Consider the following 24,939-nt stretch of genomic DNA (forward strand, 5'->3'; position numbering starts at 1 on the left):
AAGCCACATGTGTTGTTTATTCAAACCTCAATTATACTCTGAGTGGTACCCTATGGAGATGGAATGGCTTGGCTTTCTGGTAATGGGAGAAATGGAGAACAAGTATTTGAAAAATGGTCAAGAGCTCGGCTAAAATTCAGACTGTTTATAACTCCCATTGCTCCCATTAATCTCCGGTTGGCCGGAGCAGGTCACAGAAGTAAACCCTGTTCTCTCAAAAGGACTAAGTGTACAATGAGATTATGAGATACCATGAAGATAAACCTCAGACAGCAAAACTACGCCAGCATGTGGCCACTTCTGAACCACAGACAACATCATAAATAGGGTGCCCATAGGTCCCGATTTATCTGGGACAGCCCAGTTTTATGCCTGTTTCTCTGGCAGGCATAATTATTAAGATTGCCTCTCTCACTTTCAAAAGTGTCTCGGTTTGGAGGATAAATTATATGGTTACTCTAATCATAAGGCAGAGAGAAATTTTAAATGAATCCCCGAGACAGGGGGAAGTGATCTCCGTGACAAGGGAAACTGATCTCTGTATTTTCAGAGGAACAAGTTGAAATCAGCAGAATCAAGGCAAATGGTTAAGGGTTTTTGAGGAAAAGTGGGAGAGGGCAGAGAGGAAGAAACTGATGGTGAAATCTCCACCTACGACGTGCCAGGTTCCCTGGTGGGCCACTTTACAGCCAGTACTCAATACCCAAGCTGGAGATGAAAGAGGGAATGGAAGCAGATGACTCTGGGGAGGCTTCCATCAAACATCTACTTCTACAAATTCTGTGGAGAGGGAGCAAGCATGCTGAAGTTTGAGGGAAGCTTTAAAGAACACTGGTATAAGGATTCGCCATTGGTAGACATGTGAGCTCCCAATAATGATATATAGTATTGAAGAAGCCCTCCAGTGTCTCACGAAGTGGACAGTCATTTTTTTTAGAAAATACCTCGTTGTCGAATAAAGCACTTTATTGCCTGGGCTGTCAATACAAGCTCTTAGCATTTTAAACAAAATACCTGCTTGAGAAATACTAAGACACAGACAAGGGAGGTGGGGGGACTCCTGGCCACAGTGGCAAGCCAAATCCAAAGAAGAGTACTAAAGTATCTAGAAAAATCAGAAATGTGTGTTTTTTTAAAAGTGCACTGTGAGAGTGCATATGTTTGCAGGAAGGCATCATGGGAGAGGGAATAAAGAAACTTAGACAGTGCCCACGACCCACATTCTGCTCTTTCAGTGGAGATGTGGTTAAACAGATCCAAGTTCATGGTTAGAAATGGGCTCTTTGCGTGCCGGAGTGGTCCCAATGCATCTGCTGGAAGTGTTAGCATGTCTGGCCCCTGGGAGCACAGTCATCACAAAGTCTGCTCCTCCCAGTAGCCTCAGAGTTAAGAGTGCCGGAGGTTGCTTCACATCCCCAAGCCGAGACGCATCATAGTAATAACGGCGAAGAAAACAGCCTGGAGCCAGACTGCGTGGGTCCAAATCCTGGCTCTGCCCCTTCTCACCTGTGTGACTTTGGGCAAGTGAATGAACCTCTCTGTGCCTCAGTTGATAAAATGGAGACAGTAATACCTATCCCATAGGGTTGTGAAGATAAAATGAATTAGTATATGCAAAGAGCTTAGAACAGCGCCTGGTACACCGTCATGTCAGTGTTTGTTAGCTATTATTCCCCCTCCCTCTTCTTCCCATCCTTTCCCCCCACTTCTTCCTTCTTCTCAAGAGTAGCTTACATAGGGGAAAACCCAACTTAAGGGACCCTCACAAGGGTACTATGCATTTAACAAAAGAAAGCGTCTGTGTTAAACAAACAAGTGAAGCCTAGCAGAAAGAGAAAATTTATGCCCACACCTAGAAAAGGAACAATATCATTTCTAAAGTCAGGGTCCTGGAGATAGCAAAAAAATTAAAATGGCTACAGAGATTCCTTCAGCTCATTCCTTCTAAACTAATGATTAGATTTCTCATCATTATGCTAGTCCTCTCCTCCTTTTCATCTTTATTTAGAAAAGGAGTTTGCGTTTTAATTAAACCTCTTTTCCTCTCTTGGCTTAAAGTAATGCTTGAGAGGACAGATATCTGCTTCTTTGGGAGGCAGTGCAATTTACATACTCATAAAGTGGAGTGGTAAAAATCCAAGTACCCAAATAAAGTACAGTCCTGTGCTACCACATTCATAAATGGAAAATAGCAAGCAGGATGGAAAAGGGAAACTCAGTGATCCACCAGTGTTTACTGTCTTGTCAACCTGGAAATGAAAAGCAGTCAGTTTAAGGTCCTTCTTCTTTCCACTTTGGCTTCCTGGCCCCATCCAAAGAGGACTGGACTACTTGGTGGGAGCAGGAGACGTGGGTCTGGTTTTAATAGCCAAAGCTAAGGGAAAAGTGGATGTAGCTATTCCAGCAATTTGCTTAAACCAACTGGATAGTTATATCAATTTTCCACTTTGCCTGCGCCATGGAGACCTGGACTTTGTAAGTTCTTACAGTTATAATGTAGATAATATTCAAATATGATTCCTCTGCCTGACATCACTCTTCTTTCTCATGTTTCTTTTTCCTCTGTTTATACTGTCAGTCAAGAAATCAGATTAATTTCCACAAATGTTGAAGTCTAATTTCATGAAAACTATTCTAATAAGAGTAATGGGCATACCCAGCGGTGTGTTTCTGGGCAGTCATGGCATCCCTTGAAGTAGTTAGAAGGACAAGGCTGAAAGAAGAGTGGCTTTAACCACCCGTGAAGAAATAATTGCTCTGAAATGCTTCACTGGGAATTTCTTATTTTTATTGTAGAGCCAGACTCATATACACATGAAAAACCCTCCAACCCAGCAACAGGATGGGGCATTATTGACCTTGACAGGATATCCCAGATGGCCAGTTAGGAATCATCACTCTTAATTTGTTAAACTCAGTATGAAAGTCAATGCTGTCCCATCCACCGTCTGAGGGGTTTTCTGTCCAAGAAGAAACATTCTAGACATAAAAGACATGCCAAGGAGGAACATGATGACCTCAGAGGGGTGGGAGTCCTGTGATAGTCAGCAAGCATGTGGAGGTGAATTCTGAGTGCAAAGGACGGAAAGAGAACAAAAACCACCTGAAAGTTTCCATAGAAGGAGAAAGCTTCCAGTTGGGGTTTAGAAGAAGAGGAGAGGTAGACAAGGATAGAAAATCCCTAAGATGGTCCCTAAGATGAACACGAATGATTCACTTTTGAAAAGGAATTACTAGTGGTAGTCAGACTCTTCTATAGCTATGAAAAGACTGGAGTGTTTCAATACATTTTGAAGTTTAGGTGACACATACAAAGTAGTGTTTCTCATTAGCAATGTTTCCTTCCTATCATTATGACCAGGAGATGGTAGTGTTTCTGTAGAAAATGTGGGCAAAACCAAAAAGAGCTCTAGACTGATATGTGAGGATCTATATTTGGAGTGTTATTTTCTCTAGTTTCTTGTGATTTTGAAAACTTTGAAAAATTTGGTAGATTTTTGTGATGTTAAAAAAATATCTCACATACCACTTCCCTCGAGATCTCTGGGTTCCAGCCAAGATGGCGTCTGAGGTGTAATTTTGCTGCTTTTTGGAAAGAGAAATCAAGAGTCTTACGTAAAATGGCAGTTGTCTTGAACACTGACAAATTGCTTTTAAACAGTTGCTTCCAGTTTCAGTCACCTTGAAGGAGTTAGCAAAAATATCTCAATTTCATAAAAAGAGATTCAATTTTCATGCTGGGCTCACTGGAGATGTTTTGGATAAATGGGCTTGGGATGAGTAAATGGTGAGGTCAGTTATTTCTCCTGCCTCCCTAGCCAGGACTGCACTTGGAGTGCTTGTCAAAAGCTTTTCATAACTGTGGCTCTCTTTCCTTTTAACAAATCCATCACAAGCTATATACTTAATACTATGCTAGGGGAAACAGAGGAAGAAGATGGTCCTTTCCTTATAGAGCTTCCCAGTTGAGGAGCCAAGATCCATAAAACAGTGAACAATACAAGAAATATTTTTAAATGCTGTATTCTACAATCAGACCAAGCCCTGAAAGTGGTCAAACAAGGAGACCAGTGAGGACTAGAGTGATCAGGTAAGGCTATTTAGAAGAGGTGCAATGTCAGCTGGGGTCTTGAAAGAAGGGTAGGATCCTAATTGGTAAATGAGAGGTGGGAAACTATTCCAAGCTTGTGGGGAGTAAGAGTCAAGAGAGGCACAGAACAGGAGGTAGGATCAAGATGGCAGCATAAGAAGATCCTGAACTCACCTCCCATGGGCATACCAAAATTACAGCTACTTACAGAGCAACCATCTCTGAGAGTGACCTGAAGACTAGTAGAAAAGGTTTTCCACAACTAAAGATATAAAGAAGGAACCACAACGAGACAGGTAAGGGGGTGGAGATGCTGTCTAGTTGGGACCCACGCTCCTGGCAAGGTGACCCATAAGTGGGAGGGATATAAACACAAATGTCCTACCCAAGGAGTGAGGGCTCCACATTGGACTCCCCAGCCCAGGGTTCCCACACCAGGAAGACAAGCACTCAAAACATCTGGTTTTGAAAACCAGTGGGGCTTACATTTAGGAGAGCTGGAGGGCTGAAGGAAACTCAGACTCCGCTCTTAAAGGGTGTGTGCAAAAATTCATTCACTCCAAGTACCAGCACAGAGGCAGCAATTTGAAAGGCACCTGGGTCAGACCAACTTGCTGATCTTGGAGAGCCTCCCAGAGAGGCAGGAGGCAACTGGGACTCCCCTGGAGACACAGATGCTGGTGGCAGCCCTTACTGTAAGCTCATTCTACTGTGCTGATACTGGCACTGGCAGATACCATTTTGGAATCCTCCCTTTAGCCTCTTAGCGCTGGGGACCACCCAACCCACCAGTGCACCCATAGCAGTCGTGAGCCGCCAGGTTGCACAACCAGCCATGCCTGAGGCCTGCCCTACCCACCAGTGTACCTGCAGCATTAAACACCACCAGATTGCACAGCCAGCCAGGCCAGGGGCCAACCATGCCTACCAGCACACCAGTAGCAGTTAGCCTTGCCACAACTGCATGTAGCCCATACAGGGGACACCCCTGGATCATCTGGCTCTGGTGACCAGAGAGAACCATGCTGTTAGGTCCCATAAGACATCTTTTACATAAGGCCATTTCTCCAAGATCAGGAGACATGAAGTCCCTACCTAACACATAGAAATAAACACAGATAATTAGGCAAAATGAGGAGACAAAGGAATATGTTTCAAACAAAAGAACAAGACAAAAACTCAGAAAAAGATTTAAATAAAATAGAGATAAACAATCTACCTGATAAAGAGTTCAAGGTAATAATCATAAAGATGTGCACTGAACTTGGGAAAAGAATGGAAGAAAACAGTGAGAACTTCAACAAAGAATTATAAAATATAAAAAAAAAATCAGAGCTCAAAAATACAACAACTGAAATGAAAAATACGCTAGAGAAAATCAAGGGTAAATTAGATGATACAGAAGGATCAGAGACCTGGAAGAAAGAGCAGTGTAATCAACCTAGCAGAACAGAAAAAGAAAAAACAATTTTTAAAAATGAGGATAGTTTAAGGGGCATTTGTTACAGGTTTAAGTGTACTAAAATTCACATTAGAGGGGTCCCAGAAGGAGAAGAGAGTGAGAAAGGGGCAGAAAACTTATTTGAAGACATAATGGCTGAAAACTTCCCTAACCTGGGGAAGGAAACAGATATCCCAGTCCAGGAATCACAGAGAATCCCAAAAAAGATGAATCCAAAGAGATCTACACCAAGACATATCATAATTAAAACGGAAAAAGTTAAAGAGAAAATTTTAAAGGTAGCAAAAGAAAAACAACTAGTCACATACAAGGGAAAGTTATCAGCTGAAGTTTTAGCAAAATTTGCAACCCAGAAGTGGGTGGCAAGATATATTTAAAGTGTTGAAAGGAAAAACTTCACCACCAAGAATACCCTTCCTGGCAAGGTTATCATTCAGAATTGAGAGATAAAGCATTTCCCAGACAAGCAAAAACTAAGAGTTCATCATCACTAAACTGGACTTACAAGAAATGTTAAAGAGTCTTCTTTAAGTGGAAAAGAAAAGGCCACAACTAGAAATAAGAAAATACATAAAAGAAAAAAAATCTCACTGGTAAAAGCAAATATATAGTAAAGACAGTGGACCAGCCACTTAGAAAGCTAGTATGAAGGTTAAAAGACAAAAGTTATAAAATCAACTGTAACTAAAATAAGTAGTTAATGGATACACAAAGTAAAAATATGTAAAATATGACATCAAGAACATAAAACATGGGGGGGGGACAGTAAAAATGTATTGCTTTTAGAATGCATTGAAACTTAAGTGACTATCAGCTTAAAACAATCTGCTATATATCTAGATCAATATATAAACCTCATAGTAATGACAAACCAAAAACCTACAATAGATACACAAAAAATAAAGAAAAAGGAACCCAAACACCACACTAAAGAAAATCATCATAGCACAAGGGAAGAGATTAAAAGAAGAAAGGAACAGAGAGAACTACAAAAACAACCAAAAAAACAATTAACAAAATGGCAATTAAGTACGTACCTATCGATAATTCCTTTAAATGTAAATGGTTTAAATGCTCCAATCAAAATACATAGGGTGGCTGAATGGATGAGAAGATAGAACTCATCTATATGCTTCCTATAAGAGACTCACTTCAAACCTAAAAACACATAGGCTGAAAGTGAAAGAATAGAAAAAAGATATTCCATCCAAATGGAAACAAAAAGAAAGCTGGGGCAGCAATACTCATATAAGATAAAACAGCCTTTAAAACAAAGACTGTAAGAAAAGACAGAAAAGGCATTACGTATTGATAAAGGGGTCAATCCAACAAGAGGATATAACACCCACCAATATTTATGCTCCCAACATAGGAACATCTGAACATGTAAAACAAATATTAACAGACAAAAAAGGGAGAAATTGACAGTAATACAATAATAGTAGAGGACTTTAACACCCAACTTACATCAATGGATAGATCATCCAGACAGAAAATCAATAATGAAACACTAGTCTTAAATAACACTTTAGTCCAGATGCACCTAATAGATATATACAGAACATTTTATCCCACACCAGCAGAATACACGTTATTTTCAAATGCACATGGAACATTCTCCAAGAGTGACCACATGCTAGGTCACAAAACAAGTCTCAATAAATTTAAGAAGACTGAAATCATACCAAGCGTCTTTTCTGACTAAGCGGTATGAAACTAGAAATCAATTAAACAAAGAAAAGTGGAAAAAAACACGAACATGTCAAGGCTAGACAACATGCTACTAAACAAAGAAAATCAAAGAGGAAATTTTAAAATACCTTGAGACAAATGAAATTGACAACACAACTTTCCAAAATCTATGGGACACTTCAAAAGAAGTTCTAAAGGGAACTTTATAGTGATACAGGCCTACCTCAAGAAACAAGAAAAATGTCAAATAAACAATCTAACCTTACACCTAAAGGAACGAGAAAAAGAGGAACAAAGCCCAAAATTAGTAGAAGGAACGAATAAAGATCAGAGTGGAAATAAATGAAATAGAGACTTAAAAAATAATAGAAAAGATCAATGAAACTAAGAGCTGGTTCCTTGAAAAGATAAATAAAATTAATAAATCTTCAGCCAGACTCATCAAGGAAAAAAAAGAGAGGGCCCAAATAAATAAAATAAGAAAGAAAGAGGCGAAGTTACAATTGACACCACAGAAATACAAAAGATCGTAAGAGATTACTATGAACAATTATATGCCAACAAATTGGACAACCTAGGAAAAATGGATAAATTCCTAGAGACACAAATCTCCCAAGACTGAATCCGGAAGAAACGGAAAATCTGAACAGACTGATCACTAGCAGTGAAACTGAATCAGTAATCAAAAAACTCCCAACAAACAAAAGTCCGGGACCAGACAGTTTCACAGATGAATTTTACCAAACATGTAAAGAAGACTTAATACCTATCTTCCTCAAACTATTCCAAAAAACTGAAGAGGAAGGAACACTCCCAAATTCATTCTATGAGGCTAGCATTAACCTGACACCAAAACCAGACAAAGACACCACAAAAAAAGAAAATTACAGGTCAATATCCCTGAAGAGCATAGATACAAAACTCCTCAACAAAATACAAAATGCCCACTCTTGCCACTTTTATTCAACATAGTAATGGAAGTCCTAACCACAGCAATAAGACAAGGAAGGGAGACTAAAAACATCCAAATTGGAAGGGAAGAAGTAAAACCATCACTATTTCCAGATGACATGATACTATAAATAGAAAACCTTAAAGGCTCCACCCAGAAACTCTTAGAACTATGGCATTTTTCACAGAACTAGAAAAAATAATCCTAAAACTTGTATGGAGCCACAAAAGACCCAGTATAACCAAAGCAATCTTGAGAAAGAAGAACAAAGCTGGAGGCACCACACTCCCAGACTTGAGACTATACTACAAAGCTATAAGTAATCAAACTAGTATGGTACTGGCACAAAAACAGACACATAGATCAATGGAAAAAATAAAGAGTGCAGAAATAAACCCACACTTATATGGGCAATTAGTTTATGACAAAGGAGCCAAGAATATACAGTGGGGAAAGACAGTCTCTTCAATAAATGATGTTGGGAAAACTGGACAGCTACATGCATGAGAATGAAACTGGACCACTTCCTTACACCATATACAAAAGTAAACACAAAATATATTAAAGACTTAAATGTAAGACCTGATACCATAAAACTCTTAGAAGAAAACATAGGCAGTATGCTCTTTGACATCAGTCTTAGCAATATTTTTTGGATCAGTCTCATCAGGCAAGGGCAACAAAAGCAAAAATAAACAAATGGGACTACACCAAACTAAAAAGCTTTGCATAGAGAAGGGAACCATCAACAAAAAGAAAAGGCAGCCTACTGAATGGGAGAAGATATTTGCAAATGATCTATCTGATATGGGTTTAATATCCAAAATATATAAAGAACTCACATATCTCAATATCAAAAAAAATAATCTGATTAAGAAATGAGCAAGGGACCTGAACAGGCATTTTTCCAAGGAAGACATACAGAAGGCCAACAGACACAGGAAAAGATGCTCAACATCACTAATCATCAGGGAAATGCAAATCAAACCACAACGAGATATTACCTGACACCTGTCAGAATGACTATGATCAAGAAGACAAGAAACAGTATGTGTCGGTGAGGATGTGGAGAAAAGGAAACCCTTGTGCATTGTTGGTGGGAACGTAAATTGGTGCAGCCACTATGGAAAACATATGGAGGTTCCTCCAAAAATTAAAAATAGAACTACCATACAATCCTGCAATTCCACTTGTGGGTATTTATCAGAAGAAAACGAAAACACTAATTAGAAAAGATATATGCCCCCTTATGTTCATTGCAGCATTATTTACAATAGCCAAGATATGGAAACAACTCAAATGTCCATCAACAGGTGAAGAGATAATGAAAACATGATACACACACACACAATGGAATATTATTCAGCCATAAAAAAGAGTGAAATCTTGCCATTTGTGACAACACGGATGGACCTTGAGGGCATTATGCCAAGTGAAACAAGCCAGACAGAGAAAGACAAATGCCGTATGATCTCTTCTATGTGGAATCTAAAACACAAAACAAACAAACAAAACAAAACAAAACAGAAGCTGACCCATAGATACAGAGAACAAACTAGTGGTCACCAGAGTGGAGGGGGGATGGGGTATGGGTGAAATGGACGAAAGGGATGAAGGGGTACAAACTTCCAGTTATAAAATAAATAAGTCACGGAGATATAATACACAATATAGGGAATATAGTCAATAATATTGTAATAACTTTGTATGGTGATAGATGGTTACTAAACTTATTGTGGTGATCAATTCATAAGGTACATAAATGTTGAATCGCTATGTTGTACACTTGAAACATATAATATTGCATGTGAAAAAAAAAGAGAGGCACATAACAGGGCTGAAGGTGGGGAGGAACATGGCATATTATAAAAAAGAGAAGTGTCAGCCTAGTGGAGAAGGTGTGTGTGTTGGTGTCAGAGAAATGAGGATGGGTAGTGGGTTAAAGAAGGGTCCGGTTGTTTGACAGAGGGCCTTTAAAAACAAGCTGCAGAACTGAGATTGGATAACATGGTAAGAAATGGTAGACACTGGCCAACATGATCAAGTAGTTCCTTAGGAAGTGAAGTCTGAACTTGAGTATATGCAGCAGGTGCAGTGCAGGAAGGACAGTATAGATACTCCTACAACATAGGGTGGCTGGTTTCATGGTGGGACCAGAAGTCAAGGATCCTGGGAGGATAGGACTGCCACCAGTTATCCCCCCAACTTTTTTTTTTTTTTTTTTTTTAAAAACAGACTTTTTTTTTTAATTAATTAATTAATTTATGGCTGTGTTGGGTCTTCGTTTCTGTGCAAGGGGCTTCTCTAGTTGCGGCGAGCGGGGGCCACTCTTCATCGCGGTGCGCGGGCCTCTCACTGTCGCGGCCTCTCTTGTTGCGGAGCACAGGCTCCAGACGCGCAGGCTCAGTAGTTGTGGCTCACAGGCCTAGTTGCTCCGCGGCATGTGGGATCCTCCCAGACCAGGGCTCGAACCCGTGTCGCCTGCATTGGCAGGCAGATTCTCAACCGCTGCACCACCAGGGAAGCCCTATCCCCCCAACTTTTGAGTCAATCCTCCCACACCCTGCGATGCAGAGAGCAAAGAGGAATATGGTGTCAGTTGAGGCCGGAGAGATGGTCTTTAGAGTCTCCCTTCACCTCTCTGAGTAGATCGACCCCTGTCCATTACTGGCTTTTGTAACACCTTTCCTTTGCAGCATGTGGCACAGTTGCGATTTTATATTTACCTGTCTCGACATTTGATAAATGTCTGTCTTCCCCACTAAACTCCGCAAGGACCGGTTCCAGTCCTGGACTGTTTTGTTTACCACTGTGTCTCCAGTACCAGCACAGTGCCAGGTACTCAGTGGTTGCTCGACAAATGTTTGCTGAATGAAAGAAGGTAGACATTTACACTCAGGCCTCTCTGAGCCTAGAAAGAGAGAGTGTTCCCCTGTGGTTGGGAATGGGTAGGTTGAGGCCTTGATGGGGAAAGATGGGCAGTGTGGTTACTCTCTTGGGATTATCTGCCTATACCAGTGTGCCATGCATGTCCTCTCTTTCCCTTTACCCCCCTGCAGGAGGAGGGGCTCTTGTCACACTCCTCTGGAGGGCTCCCACCAAACAGCATAAGAACCTGGGACTCCAGAGCCAGGCCAACAATGTTAAAATTCTAGCTCTGCCACTTATTACCACGTATCCTTGGGCAAATCACTTAACTTCTCTGCCTCAGTTTCCTCACCTGTAAAATGAGGAAAATAATAGTCCCTACTTTGTTGTGAGGAGCAAATGAGCTGTTACACACGTAAGTGCTTAGACCCCTGCTTGGCACAGGGTAAGTGCCACATATGTACACTGCTTACCAAATGCAGGCTTGGCTCTCAATACAGCTGATAGCTTACCCGAAATATGTCTCCCTTGCCTAGAGTCCAAGAACACAGCCTTCCCCTTTGCTTTGGCAAGATAGGAAGAAGACAAGAAGCAGAAATGATCGACGGTGGAGGGAAGCTGGGTGTGGGTTTGGGTGTGAGGCCTGCCTGCCCAGAATGTGGCTGTGGTACAGTCTCTGAAGAGATTTTCTTCTTCTGATAAAGTTTCCCTTAAGGTTCCAGCGGCTGTTTGCACTATGCCTCCAGTCCAGATGAGGTTTGCTGAAATGCCAGCAATGACACACATCCTGCCAACACTCTCCTGACTGTCCTAGCCTCAAAGACACGTCTAAACAACTGAGGCTAGGGTTGAGATTCAATCCACGGCTAAGATTGCTGCCTGACCCAGGAAGAAAGGCACACATTAGTGTTTGGTGACAGTGCAGAGAGCCTGCTTCAATGGGGCCCTTTATATGAAGGTTTGCAAGTTCAGCACTCAAAAAGGCTATTTCTTCTGCAGTATTTTGCCTGCAATTAGGGCAGCCAGCATAGGGGAGAAGTGTGTCTGGGTTGCCTGCTGTATGAGTAATATGCTTATACAAGGTATACCTTTGTTAAAAACATCATTTCAACAGAAAAAAAAATAACTAGGTGCTTCAGAAATAAGGACTTCAAAGGAGATTCAATCACATTATATGCAACTGAAACATACAGAGAAATTAAAGACAGAGAAAAAAGCATCAATTGTATGAAAGTGTAGGATTTAGTCTTTAGAGGGAAAGATGAAAGAGAATGGTTTATTTAGGCTGGAGAAGAGAAGGCAAAGAGAGAACTTAATGAATTGTCAAGTATGTGAAGGGGCAATACACGATCAATAATAACTAGCTTTTACCCGTTGCTTATGAGGACATAACAAAAAGAAAAGAAATTTAAATTGTGACAAGAGAACCGTTGAGAAGACGGTTAGTCCCAGGATGTGTTGCCATGAGAAGGACTGGAAATATAGTTCTGTATATGGAGATTAAGTAAATAAAAAGGCAAGACTATCAGAGATAGAGAAGGTACAATTCTACTTAACCCCAGGGTAATAAATAGAGTCATTATTATATAAAATATAATAATGATCACTTGTTAAGCAATAACTCTGTATTGGACTTTCTCCTAGCTTCTATGTCATCTCAGTTAATTTTTACCACCTTTCCATAGGTTGTAGATATTATAATTATCATTTTCACACCTGAGAGAACCGAGGTCCTGAATGGTTAAGTGTCTTGCCCAAGGTCACATCACTAGCGGACAGTAGTTCTGCCAGGTCAAATCTATGTCCTTCTGGCTTCAGAGCCTATCTCCTTTGCAATTGCCGATTGGATGCAACAATATGTCTTTTTGCAGTTTCCTTTCTTTTATTAATTGCTCTTCAGTTTAGATTTCACATTATTTTTCCCCAAACAAAATCACCTTAGCCCAACAAATGGATTGTCGCGATTAGCTGGTTATATTAGTAACCACGTGTACACCTCTGCTAAGAATGAACTCTCCTGGGTGTGGAGAAAAGGGAACCCTCGTGTACTGTGGATGGGGATGTAAATTGGTGCAGCCACTATGGAGAACAGTATGGAGGTTCCTTACAAATCTAAAATTAGAGCTACCATATGATTTAGCAATCCCACTCCTTGGTATATATCTGGAAAAGACAAAAACTCTAATTCGAAAAGATATATGCACTCCAATAGCCAAGACATGAAAACAACCCAAGTGCCCATCAACAGAGGATTGGTTTAAGAATATGCAGCATATATATATACACACACACATATATACAATTCCATTACTTATATATAACGGAATATTACCCAGCCATAAAAAAGAATGAAATATTGCCATTTGCAGCAACATGGATGGACCTAGAGATTATCAAACTAAGTGAAGTAAGTCAGACAGAGAAAGACAAATATTATATGATATCACTTACCTGCAGAATCTAAAAAAATAATACAAATGAATCTATATACAAAATAGAAAGAGACTCACAGACATAGAAAACAAACTTATGGTTACCAGAGGGGAAAGAGGGTGGGGAGGAATAAATTAGGAGTATGAGATTAACAGATACAAACTACTAACATAAAATAGATAAGCAACAAGGATTTACTATATAGCACAGGAAACTATATTCAATATCTTTAATAATAACCTATAATGGAAAATAATCTGAAAATCATATATATATATAATATATAACTGAATCACTTTGTTGTACACCCAAAACTAACACAATATTGTAAATCAACTATACTTCAATTTTAAAAAATGGACTCTCTTCCTTTTGGAGCAGACTCAAATTAAGTTGGGGCAAAGATGAGAAAGGAGGCGAGGAACAAAATACCCAGCTTTACTGGCAGAAATGTCACAGCTGTACTGAGGGACAGTACACACACTGTGAGAAACAGCTATGGAAAGATCCAGGGCCTTATTGAAGCATAAATCAAATTAGGCTGCAACTAAATCCATAGTGACTTGTGAGGGCTGGTACAAACAGCATAGTAAAAAGGATGCATGTGCGGGTACTACGAATAAGGTAATTTCTTTGTAAAAGAAATATTAATTCGAGTGTGCTAAAGTGAGGTAGGGAAGAAAAAACAATGTGGAGGATCGGGAATGACAACAGGTAATTTCCTACTGACCATGAACCAATGTATAGCCAGTACCATCTACCACAGTCAATCAGTAATTCAGAGGAAGAAAAAACACAAATAATATCCTATTTGAGTAGCATCTAATTCAAACCATGACTAATTTTCTGGCAATATTTCCAACCTAGTGTGCATTCATTCAAATAACACCTACTCTGTGCCCGGTGCAGTGGGGGGGAAAAAAGATGAGCCCAAAATGGTTTCTGCCTTAAGGAGCTTACACATTAGTAGCGATGATAAGACATGGGCACACATAATAAAAGACAAAATGTGCCCGGGTGATAAACTCTACTGGAAAAGCACAGGTGAGGCCCTGAAGAGTCCGAGAGACGAGGGAGTTTACTCCTAAATGGTAGGATTTAAACAATAAAAGCTTCCTGGAGGAGGTGGCATTCGAACTGGCCTCTGAAGGAGAAGCAGGATTTCGGGGTGGAGAAACTGGAATGAAGGTGGGAAGGCAGAGAAGAGACAAAGGCCTTCCCGCTAGTATTTATTCAAATGTAACCTGAGGACCACCTGTGTTAGAATCTGAGGAGGCTGCATCTGAGCTAGGTCTTCAAGAACTGGCAGGATTTCCACAGGCAGAGATGGAGGAAAAGGATTTTCCAGAGGAAGGCAACATTCCCTCCTCTCAGGGTTACTGTACATGTTAGATATAACCTAGGAAGCCGTTTTGTCTCCTTTTCCTCCCAGCCTTATCATGAAATGGCTGCTGTTCATTCACCCCAAACTGGCTTGCCATATGGTTGGACTTAGATGCTCTGACCAATCAGAGATTGACATTGGTTACTCTTCCATTGGCTTACTCAGGTTTCAGACTTTTAATAGGCTCAATTTAAGTGTACTAAATTCAGATGTAAAACCATCATTTCAGGCCACTCCCAGTCATCTATGTGGTCTTAGGAATGGTTTCTCAAAGTGAAAGTCTATTGACCACCTGCATCAGAATGGACAATGGGCCCTGTTTAAATGCACCTCCCAGGGCCCCTTCCCAAGGGCACCAAAACAGAATCTCTGCAGCTGTGCTCCAGGGATCTGAATTTCAACAAGTTCTCCAGGTGATTCTGAAGCACACTAAAGTTTGAGAGATATTGAGGGGCGGAAGAGAGAGTAAAGGCACAAAGGTAAGAGAACACAAGAACAATGTGGGTAGAACCTGCGGTGCAAGAATGGAAGAATGTGGGCCTATAAAGGTAACTTGAGGCTAGAGCATGAAAAGCCTTCACTGTCAGAGTCGGGCGGGGGGGGGGGCGGTGGTTGACAAGTATGCTGCTGGCAACAGGGAACCATTCATTTTAGTGGCAGAGTGGAGTGGTTAAGAGCCTGGAGTCCAGAGCCAGACTTCCAGGCTTCAAATCTTAGCTCTTTGCCTCACCGGCTATATGACCTTGAACAAGGATCTTAACCTCTTTCTGCTTCAGTTTCATCATCTATAAAAAATGCGGATAAGAATCACACTCCCCACACAGGGTTGTCATGGGATTAAATGAGTTCATATCTGTAAAGTGCACAGAATTGTGACTGGCATAGAGTAAGCACAATATGTGTCAGCATAAAGACTTCTGAGTAGGGGTGTAGCACGCTTAAGGCTATCTCTTTGAAAGATTAAGCTGGCAGCAATGTATAGGAGCCAATTACCTATTTGCTGCCAGCAAATCCTATAATCTTTTCCCTCTAACTCAGTGGCTCTCAACCTTGGCTGCACATTGGAATCAACTCCCTCACCACCACCCCCATCCCCAGTCTGGACATAAATTTACCAAAATAATTCCAATATGCACCCATAGCCGAGAACCAATGCTCTAAATGTACAGTCGTCCCTCAGTATCTGCAAGGAGTTGGTTCCAGGACCTTCATGGATACCAAAGTTTAAGGATGTTCAGTCTCTTATATAAAGGTGCATAGTATTTTCATATAGCTTACATGCACCTCCCACATACTTAAATCATCTCTAGATTACTTATAATACCTAATAGAATGTTAATGCTATATGCATAGTTGGGAATACAATGTAAATAGTTGCCAGCACATGGCAAATTCAAGTTCTGCTTTTTGGAACTCTCTGGATTTATTTTTTTCTCCGATATGTTGGAACCATGGTTAGTTGAATCCGCGGACGCGGCACTTGCAGATATGGAGGGCCTACTGTATTTCAAATTGTCCAATTTTCGTTATTAGTTCTCACTATATGCGAGACAGTGTCCTAGGTCCTTTTCCTGCATTATCTCATTTAAACCTCACAACCATTTGGAGGTAGGTGCTAACATTATTGTCACTGTAAAGACTGTTAGAAAGGTGAGTACATCCTGGCTCATGATCACCCAGCTAGAAAGTAGCAGGGCTGGGATTAGAATCAAGGCAGCCTGGTTCCAGAGGCCCCCAGTCTGAACCACTACTCTACACTGTGTCCCCAGACCAGAATCCCACTCTCTCATACCAGAGAGACTGCTAAACCCATCCTCCTGGTCTCTCCACTTGTCTTATTTCCTCCCTCCAATCTAGTCTGGACACAAGAACAAGTGAGATCTTTTAACACGTCAACTAGATCATGTCATGCCCTGTGCACAACCTTCCAGTGGGTTCCCAATGCACTTAAAAATGGAAATCCAAACTCCTTCCCATGCCCTTGAAGGTCCTGCATGGTCTGACCCCTTCTTGTTCACCTCTCCAGTCTCATCGCATGCCAGTTATGACCACAATCACTATATTCCTACCACACTGGTCCCTAGGCTCCTTGAATGCTATAAGCTCTTCCCTGCCTGGGCCTTTGAACTTTCTTTTCTTTCTGCCTGGAATGCTCTCCTCCCAGGACCTTTGCATGGATGACTCCTTTTCATCTTTCAAGTCTGAGCTTAAATATCATCTCAGAGAGGCCTTTCCAACAATTCAACCTAAATGCCTTCACCTCTTATTTTCTATCTTGGTCCTTTGTTTATTTCCTTCACAGTACTCACACTGTTTATATTTAGGTATTTGTTTGCTTGTTTGTTTATTATTTGTCTTCTCAGGTAAAATGTGAGTTCCATAAGAGCAAAGAACATATCTTGGCTGCTATGTATGCCACATACGGTTGCACAGGTTGTGTCCTGCACAAGGGTGCCTCAGCTAAGGAGGTACATTCACAAGGATTTTCTGGCGAATGGCAGTCAAGTATCTTAAGTAAGGGGATCCTTTTTGTAATTCACATAAAGATGTCATATAGTCTAGCAGTGCTCTGTATGTCTACTATATTTACCATTATGTATCCAGCTTCTAGCACAGTGCCAAGCATATAGTAGACATTCAATAAGCACATTGGATGGAAGGAAAGAAGACAAAATTAGGAGGGAAAGCGGGAAAACGGGGGGGATATAGAGGACTGCTGATAGATTTGGTAATTTGAGAAGAGGCAATAAAAGAGAAATTAAAGGTGATTATGTTTGATCTTGGAAACCTAAACCTAAATTGGTACTGTCATCAAAGAAATGAAACCCAAAGAAGAAAAAACTGGCTTGAGAAGATGATGATTCCATTTTGGATATAATTTGAGAAGACGATGCCTTCCATTTTGCTTTTATTACGTTTGTCACTACTTTACTGTGGGATTTAAAAAATACACCTACATCTGCCCTGTCTAATCTTCAAAATGGTCACATCAGTGTTTTGGGAGGCCCATTCTTCCTTTTAAGGCTGTGTATGGAAATGCCCTATGTTTTACAATACAATAATGTAGGGGCCAAGCTAGAAGGGATTAAGGAAGGAGAGACAAAGATACTCACTTTCACATTAGATGACTCTCACCCCTCTCCCCCTGCTGCACTCCAGCCCAGCGCAGTTTCTTTCAGGGAGTGACCCTTAAAAGACCTACTAGAGAATGGACTTGAGGATATGGGGAGGGGGAAGGGTAAGCTGTGACAAAGTGAGAGAGTGGCATGGACATATATACACTACCAAACGTAAAATAGATAGCTAGTGGGAAGCAACCGCATAGCACAGGGAGATCAGCTCTGTGCTTTGCGACCACCTAGAGGGGTGGGATGGGAGGGTGGGAGGGAGGGAGATGCAAGAGGGAAGAGATATGGGAACATATGTATATGTATAGCTGATTCACTTTGTTGTAAAGCAGAAGCTAACACACCATTGTAAAGCAATTATACTGCAATAAAGATGTTAAAAAAAAAAGCAGTGCTTTTATTTTTTCCTTTTGCGATTGAAAGCACCCTTAGAATCTAAGGCTACCATAGAAAATTCCCTTTCCCTAGGACACTGGACAGGTATTTTCCTCTTCTAAATCTTGCTACTCAGGATGGCGGCACCTGGGGTCTTGGGAAACAGGATACCTACCTCTGCACACCCGGCAGCAGGAATCAGGAACAGAGACTGGGAATGCACAGGTTAACTTGGGGCAAGTCTTGAGACCACAGTACACATTGCCCTCCTGCCAAAGAGAAACAGAATTAAGGTCAGAAGGAGCTGGAGTACGTGTAAAGGCTTTAGCTCAGTACCTGGGATGAGTAGGGGCTCAAACGGCCTTCCCCCATGCTCTTCCATAGTCAGTTATATGCACTTCCTAACTTTTGTGATGCGTTATATTTTTTCTATTTACTATTTCTCCATGCCAGAGACTAAGTCACAGAAGAGATGGCGATTCTCATCAGGCATGCTGGTCTAAGATGAAACAAAGTAGTCAGTGTGAGGGCTGCCGTGAGCCTCCAAACCACCAAGTACAGTCTTGCCCCTCTCTTCTCTGTCCATTCTGGTCCCTATTGTGCTTCAGCTGGATGTTGGGGTTTTGGGGGAATGCAGATTTGCACAACAGCTGCCTTCTGTAACACTCACTAGAATCTCCCTTCCAAACAAGTAGACAAGCTCTTTGGGGTGATACAAAACTATAAAAGATCATCTGAACGGACAGCTCAGTCCAGCACAAGGCAAGGGAGAGGATCAGATGCACTTGCTGGTTATGTTTGTCCTTGCATAATGTTCATTCCCTAAAATTCTATGTTCCAAACATCATTCCTTGAACCTTGATCTTAGTTCTTAGAAGCATACTGTTCTGGAGCTAGAAGGGTTCCTGAAAGGTCATTAGGGAAGCATGGCTACAACCAACTTCTCCCAAACTACTGAGATGCTATATTTTTACTAAAAATCCCTAAGCAAAGAGATTCTTTAGCTTCCCTTGTCAATCCAGTGTTTCATACCCTTTATAGGCAGAAAAGTTGTTTCTACATCTAACTTCATCCCCTCATACTTCAGCTTAAACACCCATTTTATTCCATTTTTCTGGTTCTATTTATTACATTCTCTGGGCCGCACAATTAGATGATGATGTAACCAGTATACCTTATTCATGAAGTATACAATTCTTTTGACAGATAATGTCACAGGAATCATCACGATCAAGCATTTGTCGAGAGACATTTCTCATTGCAGGGCACCAGGAACTGACTGGTTAGTGGAATATTTCAGAGACGGGAACCAAGAGACACCCCATTTTCTTGTGAATTGGACTGAGTGGCCCTAGATGGTGCCAGTGGCTTTTCCACCCATGGCATTTCCAAGGCTTATCAAATAACTGAGTTCTTCAGATGAAGGCTCTGGTGGTGTAATTATTGTGAAAAGAAGTACAGATCAAGACTATCAGCTCATTTTTGTCCTTTTAAGCAGTCCTAAAGTTTTAAGACCCGGATATGACTGGGTCTGACCTCTTCAACAGAGTTGATCAGGGTTGATTAAGATCAGGAAGGCTCATGATTTAGATGCGATTCATCTTCCAATCAAGCACCCTACAGTGTAGGCTTAAACTAAAAGTACAAATATGGAAGCGCTCTTATTTGGGTAGGGGAGAGCAGGGACATTAAGATACAGGGTCTTACCGAACAGCTGCACTGTGTGCATTGGTTGGGTTGCCGGTTCTGAAAGAGCCCCTCAGCCATGAACAGCTCACCGTGTTGGTAAGTGGTCCCGTTGTACTCACACGACTTGCTGGTCACCTTATTGTTCACTGGGGGTAAGGAGTCTTCTGGGACAGGGTGGAGAAAAACCACACCGAGTATTGGCATCATTGCAAAGAATTTCACAAATCCCAACAGCAGATGGGGCTGTACCACACAGAGGGAGTTAAAAATAGTCCCTAATTCAGTGGCTGATGACTTAAGATAATATTAAAGCAGCCAGACAGGAATAACAAGTGACACGTGACTATCCATCCATTCCTTCAATTTGGGGGCATTTATTGAGCACCTACTACGTACCAGGCACTGTGACAGGCACTAGAGAGAGATCAGTGAAGAAGGACAAGGCCCCTGCCTTGATGGAGCTAACAGTGTTAGATGAATAAGGTATTAACTTGCCTGGAAGGAGGGAGTCTTTTCTGATGAGGAACCACCTATTATAACTACCCTGGTAACTGTACCCCCTCCCATGTTTTATAACACTTGGTATATGCTTGTACGCTTGCTCTAGCCTCTGGAGTCTTTGCTTCTTTTTAATCCCTCCACCAAGATTGCCCCCTCCTTGCCACTCTTTTCCACCTATTGAAGTCCTGTCTGATTCTGAAGGCTCAGCAAAAGTCCACTTTCCTCTGTGAAGCAGTCCCCAACAGCTCCAGCCCACGATCTGCACCTCTCAAAGCATCTGATGCCTGAAGCACACCATTTGGCACTTGAATATTATTGTAACTCATATTTGCGAATTATAGTCACCTAGCCAACAATTTACAAAGAGCTTTCACATACGTTATTACAATGGAGCCTCATAAGAACACTGTGAAGCAAGTAAGGCAGATTCTTATCTTCATTTTTCATTTGAGGGTGACAAGTCTCTGATGTTGAATGACTTATCTGAAGTCACAAAGGTAGGGAGTGATGAAAAAGGGAATTGATATCTGGTCCTCTGTCTCTAAATTCCATTTTTTCCTACCAACCCACATATACATTTGTATATATTGCTTTTTGAAGACTTGGGACTCTGCCTACACGTGTCTTTCTCCATGGAGTCTGGCACAGGGTTGCCATGTAGCAAAAAGATCAATCCACTTGGTGAGTTGACTCTAAGTGAATGGGTTTGAGAAGTCTTTTCACTGGGCTTCCTTAAAGTACATGCTGTGCACACACATACACGCACATATACACACACCAAATATCAATGAACAAGTGCCCAGGTTAAACTAACCATCAGTGTACAAATTAACAATAGATACAAGCAGAGCTTCGAAAGTACGTGCTGTGGGATACTGGAAGAACAGAAATTAGCGGAGTTGTGTGTTTCATTAGAGGGAGGCTGAAAAAGTTAGACCATCCTGGTAACTCTTCTATATTGTTGGTGGGAATGTAAATTGGTGCAGCCACTAGGGAAAACAGTATGGAGGTTCCTTAAAAAATTAAAAATAGAGTTATCATATGATCCTGCAATCCCACTCCTGGGCAGATATCCGGAGAAAACTCTAATTTGAAAAGATACATGCACCCCAATGTTCATAGCAGCACTATTTACAATAACCAAGACATGGAAACAACCCAAGTGCCCATCAACAGACAATTGGTTCAAGAAGATGTAGTATAGGGACTTCCTTGGTGGCGCAGTGGTTAAGAATCTGCCTGATGAGTTCGAGCCCTAGCCCGGGAAGATCCCACATGCCACAGAGCTACTAAGCCCATGCGCCACAACTACTGAGCCTGGACTCTAGAGCCCACGAGCCACAACTACTGAGCCCACGTGCCACAACTACTGAAGCCCATGCACCTAGTGCCCATGCTCCGCAACAAGAGAAGCCACTGCAATGAGAAGCCCGCTCACCACAACGAAGAGTAGCCCCTGCTCGCTGCAACTTAGAGAAAGCCGGTGTGCAGCAACGAAGACCCAACGCAGCCAAAAATTAATTAATTAATAATTAATTAATTTTAAAAAGATGTGGTATATATTTGCAATGGAATATTACTCAGCCATAAAAAATAATGAAATATTGCCATTTGCAGCAAGATGGATGGACCTAGAGATTATCATACTAACTGAAGTACGTCAGGCAGAGAAAGACAAATATTATGTGGTATTACTTATATGTGGAATCTAAAAAAAAATTACTGTACAAATGAATCGATATACAAAACAGAAACAGACTAACAGACATAGAAAACAAATTTATGGTTACCAAAGGGGAAAGGTGGGGGGGAGGGATAAATTAGGAATATGGGATTAACAGATACAAACTACTATACATAAAGTAGATAAGCAACAAGGATTTATGGTATAACACAAGGAACTATGTTCAATATCTTGTAATAACCTATAATGGAAAATAACCTGAAATATAAATATACACACACACACACACACACACACACACACACACATATATAACTGAATCAATTTGCTGTATACCTGAAAATAACACAATACTGTAAATCAACTATACTTCAAAAAAAATTTTTTTTAAAAAGAGACCATTCTTTCTTTCCCATCACTCAAAACTATAATGAAAATGAGTCCATTTTATGGTGGGTAAATTATACCTCAATACAACTGTTTGAAAAAAAACAATGAAATTGTTCTCAGGATCTCATTGGAGTGCATTAATGTACTCAACAAGAGATGGAGAGAAAGCAAAAAAGAAGAAGACAAAACAGAATCAAAGAAAAGGAAACCAATTATCGTTATGCTTAATGCTAATTTTACACAAGAAATTTATCTTAACTTCTTCCTATTTATTATTATTTCATTCTTCTAAGATCCTTAATGGGGTGAGGGGAGAATTATGAAAATGAGGCTACTGATACCTCAAAAGGTTTGGTCCATGTCACACAGCTATTAATAGAAGAGCCAACTAAGAAATATAGTTTTCCTGCCTTGAAGTTTCCTGTTCTTTTCACACAGTGGGTGTCAAAACTGGAGGGCAGAAAGGAAATGAAATCAGTCCCTGGAAGAGATATCTGCATTCTCATGTTTATTGTATCCTATGTTTATTGCAGCATTATTCACAGTAGCAAAGATATGGAGACAACTTAAGTGTCCATCCCATACCCCATATTCGTGGACGAATGGATTAAAAAATTGTGAGATATATATATATATATATATATATATATATAATTGTGAGATATATATATTATATATATATAATTCAGCCCTTAAAAGGAGATCCTGCCATTTGCAACAACATGGTTGAACCTGAAGGACATTATGCTAAGTGAAGCAAGCCAGTTACAAAAAGAAAAAAAAAACTGCATAATCTCACTTAAATGTGAAATCTAAAAAAATTTGAATATACAGAAGCAGAGATTAGAATGGTGGTTACCAGGGCAGGTAGGTGTGAGAAATGGGGAGATATTGGTCAAAGGGTACAAGGTTGCAGTTATGTAGGATGAGTAAGTCTAAAGATCTAAAGTATAGCATGATGGCTATAGTTAATAATACTGCATTGTATACTGGAAATTTGCTAAGACAGTAGATTTCAGGTGCTCTTATCACAAAAATAGATGGTAACCAGGCGAGGAGGAGATGATGTTAATTAGCTTAACTGTAGTACTCGTTTCAATCTGTGTATGTATATCAAATCAGCATGTTGTATACCTTAAATATATACAATTTTTACGAAAGAAAAGAAAGTTTTTAAAAACTGAGGGGGGCAGGATCACTGAGTCATAATCCCAGCTTGGGTACCCACTTCCCATAACCTTGAACAAGTCACTTTACCTCTTTGGGCCTTGACTTTTCTATCTAAGAATAGGATATGGAACTCAAATCCCCCCTTGCATCTTTGGAGGGCTAACACAGCAGGCAAGGAACTCCACAGGCAAGAAAAGCCACCTCGGACTCTACGCGCTCCCTTCCCAGATTTTCCAAGGTGGCTGGGCTTCTAACCAACAATCCTTGGAATACATTCTGTGTTCCTGGCCGAAAACTGGCAGAAAATCAGTCTGAAGCAAGGCTGGCTTCGGGACCCCTCAGGGAAATGCTACAACAGAAGTGACCAGGTGGCATGGCTTCTAGCCTCTGCCATTTCCCGTTTCCCATCAAATCCCACACAGCACTCCGAGGAGGAGTGGAGGAAGGACACTGCCGGATAAGCAGACCAGCACTCAGCCATCTGACTACAGTTGTGTTGCCGAAAGGAACTGTTCCTTCTCCCCCATGAGGGATGATCTTGTATGTAAGCAGAACTATAATTTCTGGGGTGCTCAGAAAACACTCCCTTATCCTAAATGTCTCCTACCACCTTTTCTCTCACAGATGCCTAAAATGCCATCATTAGAAGTTCATTCTTTTGGATTAGTGATTGCCTTTTGGCAATCAGATTTTATAATCCCAAAACTTCTCTGAGAGGATACACATTGCCAGTAACATCTCAGTGTGAATAACCTTGTGACAGGCTTTTTTTCCCCCTTCAGAGCAACTGGCAAGTTTTCCCAAAATGTGGTCCTTTCCCACTTCCTTTGATACACCATTCTCTCCCCTCCTAGTACTACCCCTCCTCCCACCCTCTGGAACCCAACATCCTCATGCTGGTGGCTCTCTTCTCCACTCTCCCTACCCTCAAATTTCTACTTCCTTAGTGGGCCAGTTCTTGGCTAGTCAGAAAGGCCACTTGTAAGTCAGCTCCCAGTGTTTATGAGATAAATGCAAACCTGTCCAGAGCTCCCAAGTATGGTTGCTAATCTCCTTGACTCCGAGCCTTCCCTTCTTTTGCCATTGCTATTGTTACTCAGGTTCCTATTTTATTCTTGATG

The 24,939-nt window shown here is 41.0% G+C and overlaps 1 protein-coding gene across 5 annotated transcripts in view; it reads right to left on the reverse strand.

The window, feature by feature from the left end:
- CHRDL1 (chordin like 1) overlaps positions 1–24,939 on the reverse strand; it is a 115,994-nt gene that overhangs the window by 30,314 nt on the left and 60,741 nt on the right. For 2 of the 5 annotated variants that reach the window (XM_082447638.1, XM_082447636.1), the window contains exons 5-6: positions 20,092–20,237; positions 18,560–18,653 (exon numbers count right to left, since the gene is read on the reverse strand). The exons of 1 other annotated variant lie outside the window; for it this stretch is intronic. In XM_082447638.1, coding sequence (XP_082303764.1) covers positions 18,560–18,653; positions 20,092–20,237 — 240 coding nt within the window. The remainder of the gene's footprint in view (positions 1–18,559; positions 18,654–20,091; positions 20,238–24,939) is intronic. 2 more of the 5 variants (XM_082447639.1, XM_082447637.1) reach the window with 1 other exon arrangement.

Source organism: Balaenoptera physalus (genome assembly GCF_965194825.1).
Source record: "Balaenoptera physalus genome assembly, chromosome: X".
In the NCBI taxonomy this organism is placed as follows: domain Eukaryota; kingdom Metazoa; phylum Chordata; class Mammalia; order Artiodactyla; family Balaenopteridae; genus Balaenoptera; species Balaenoptera physalus.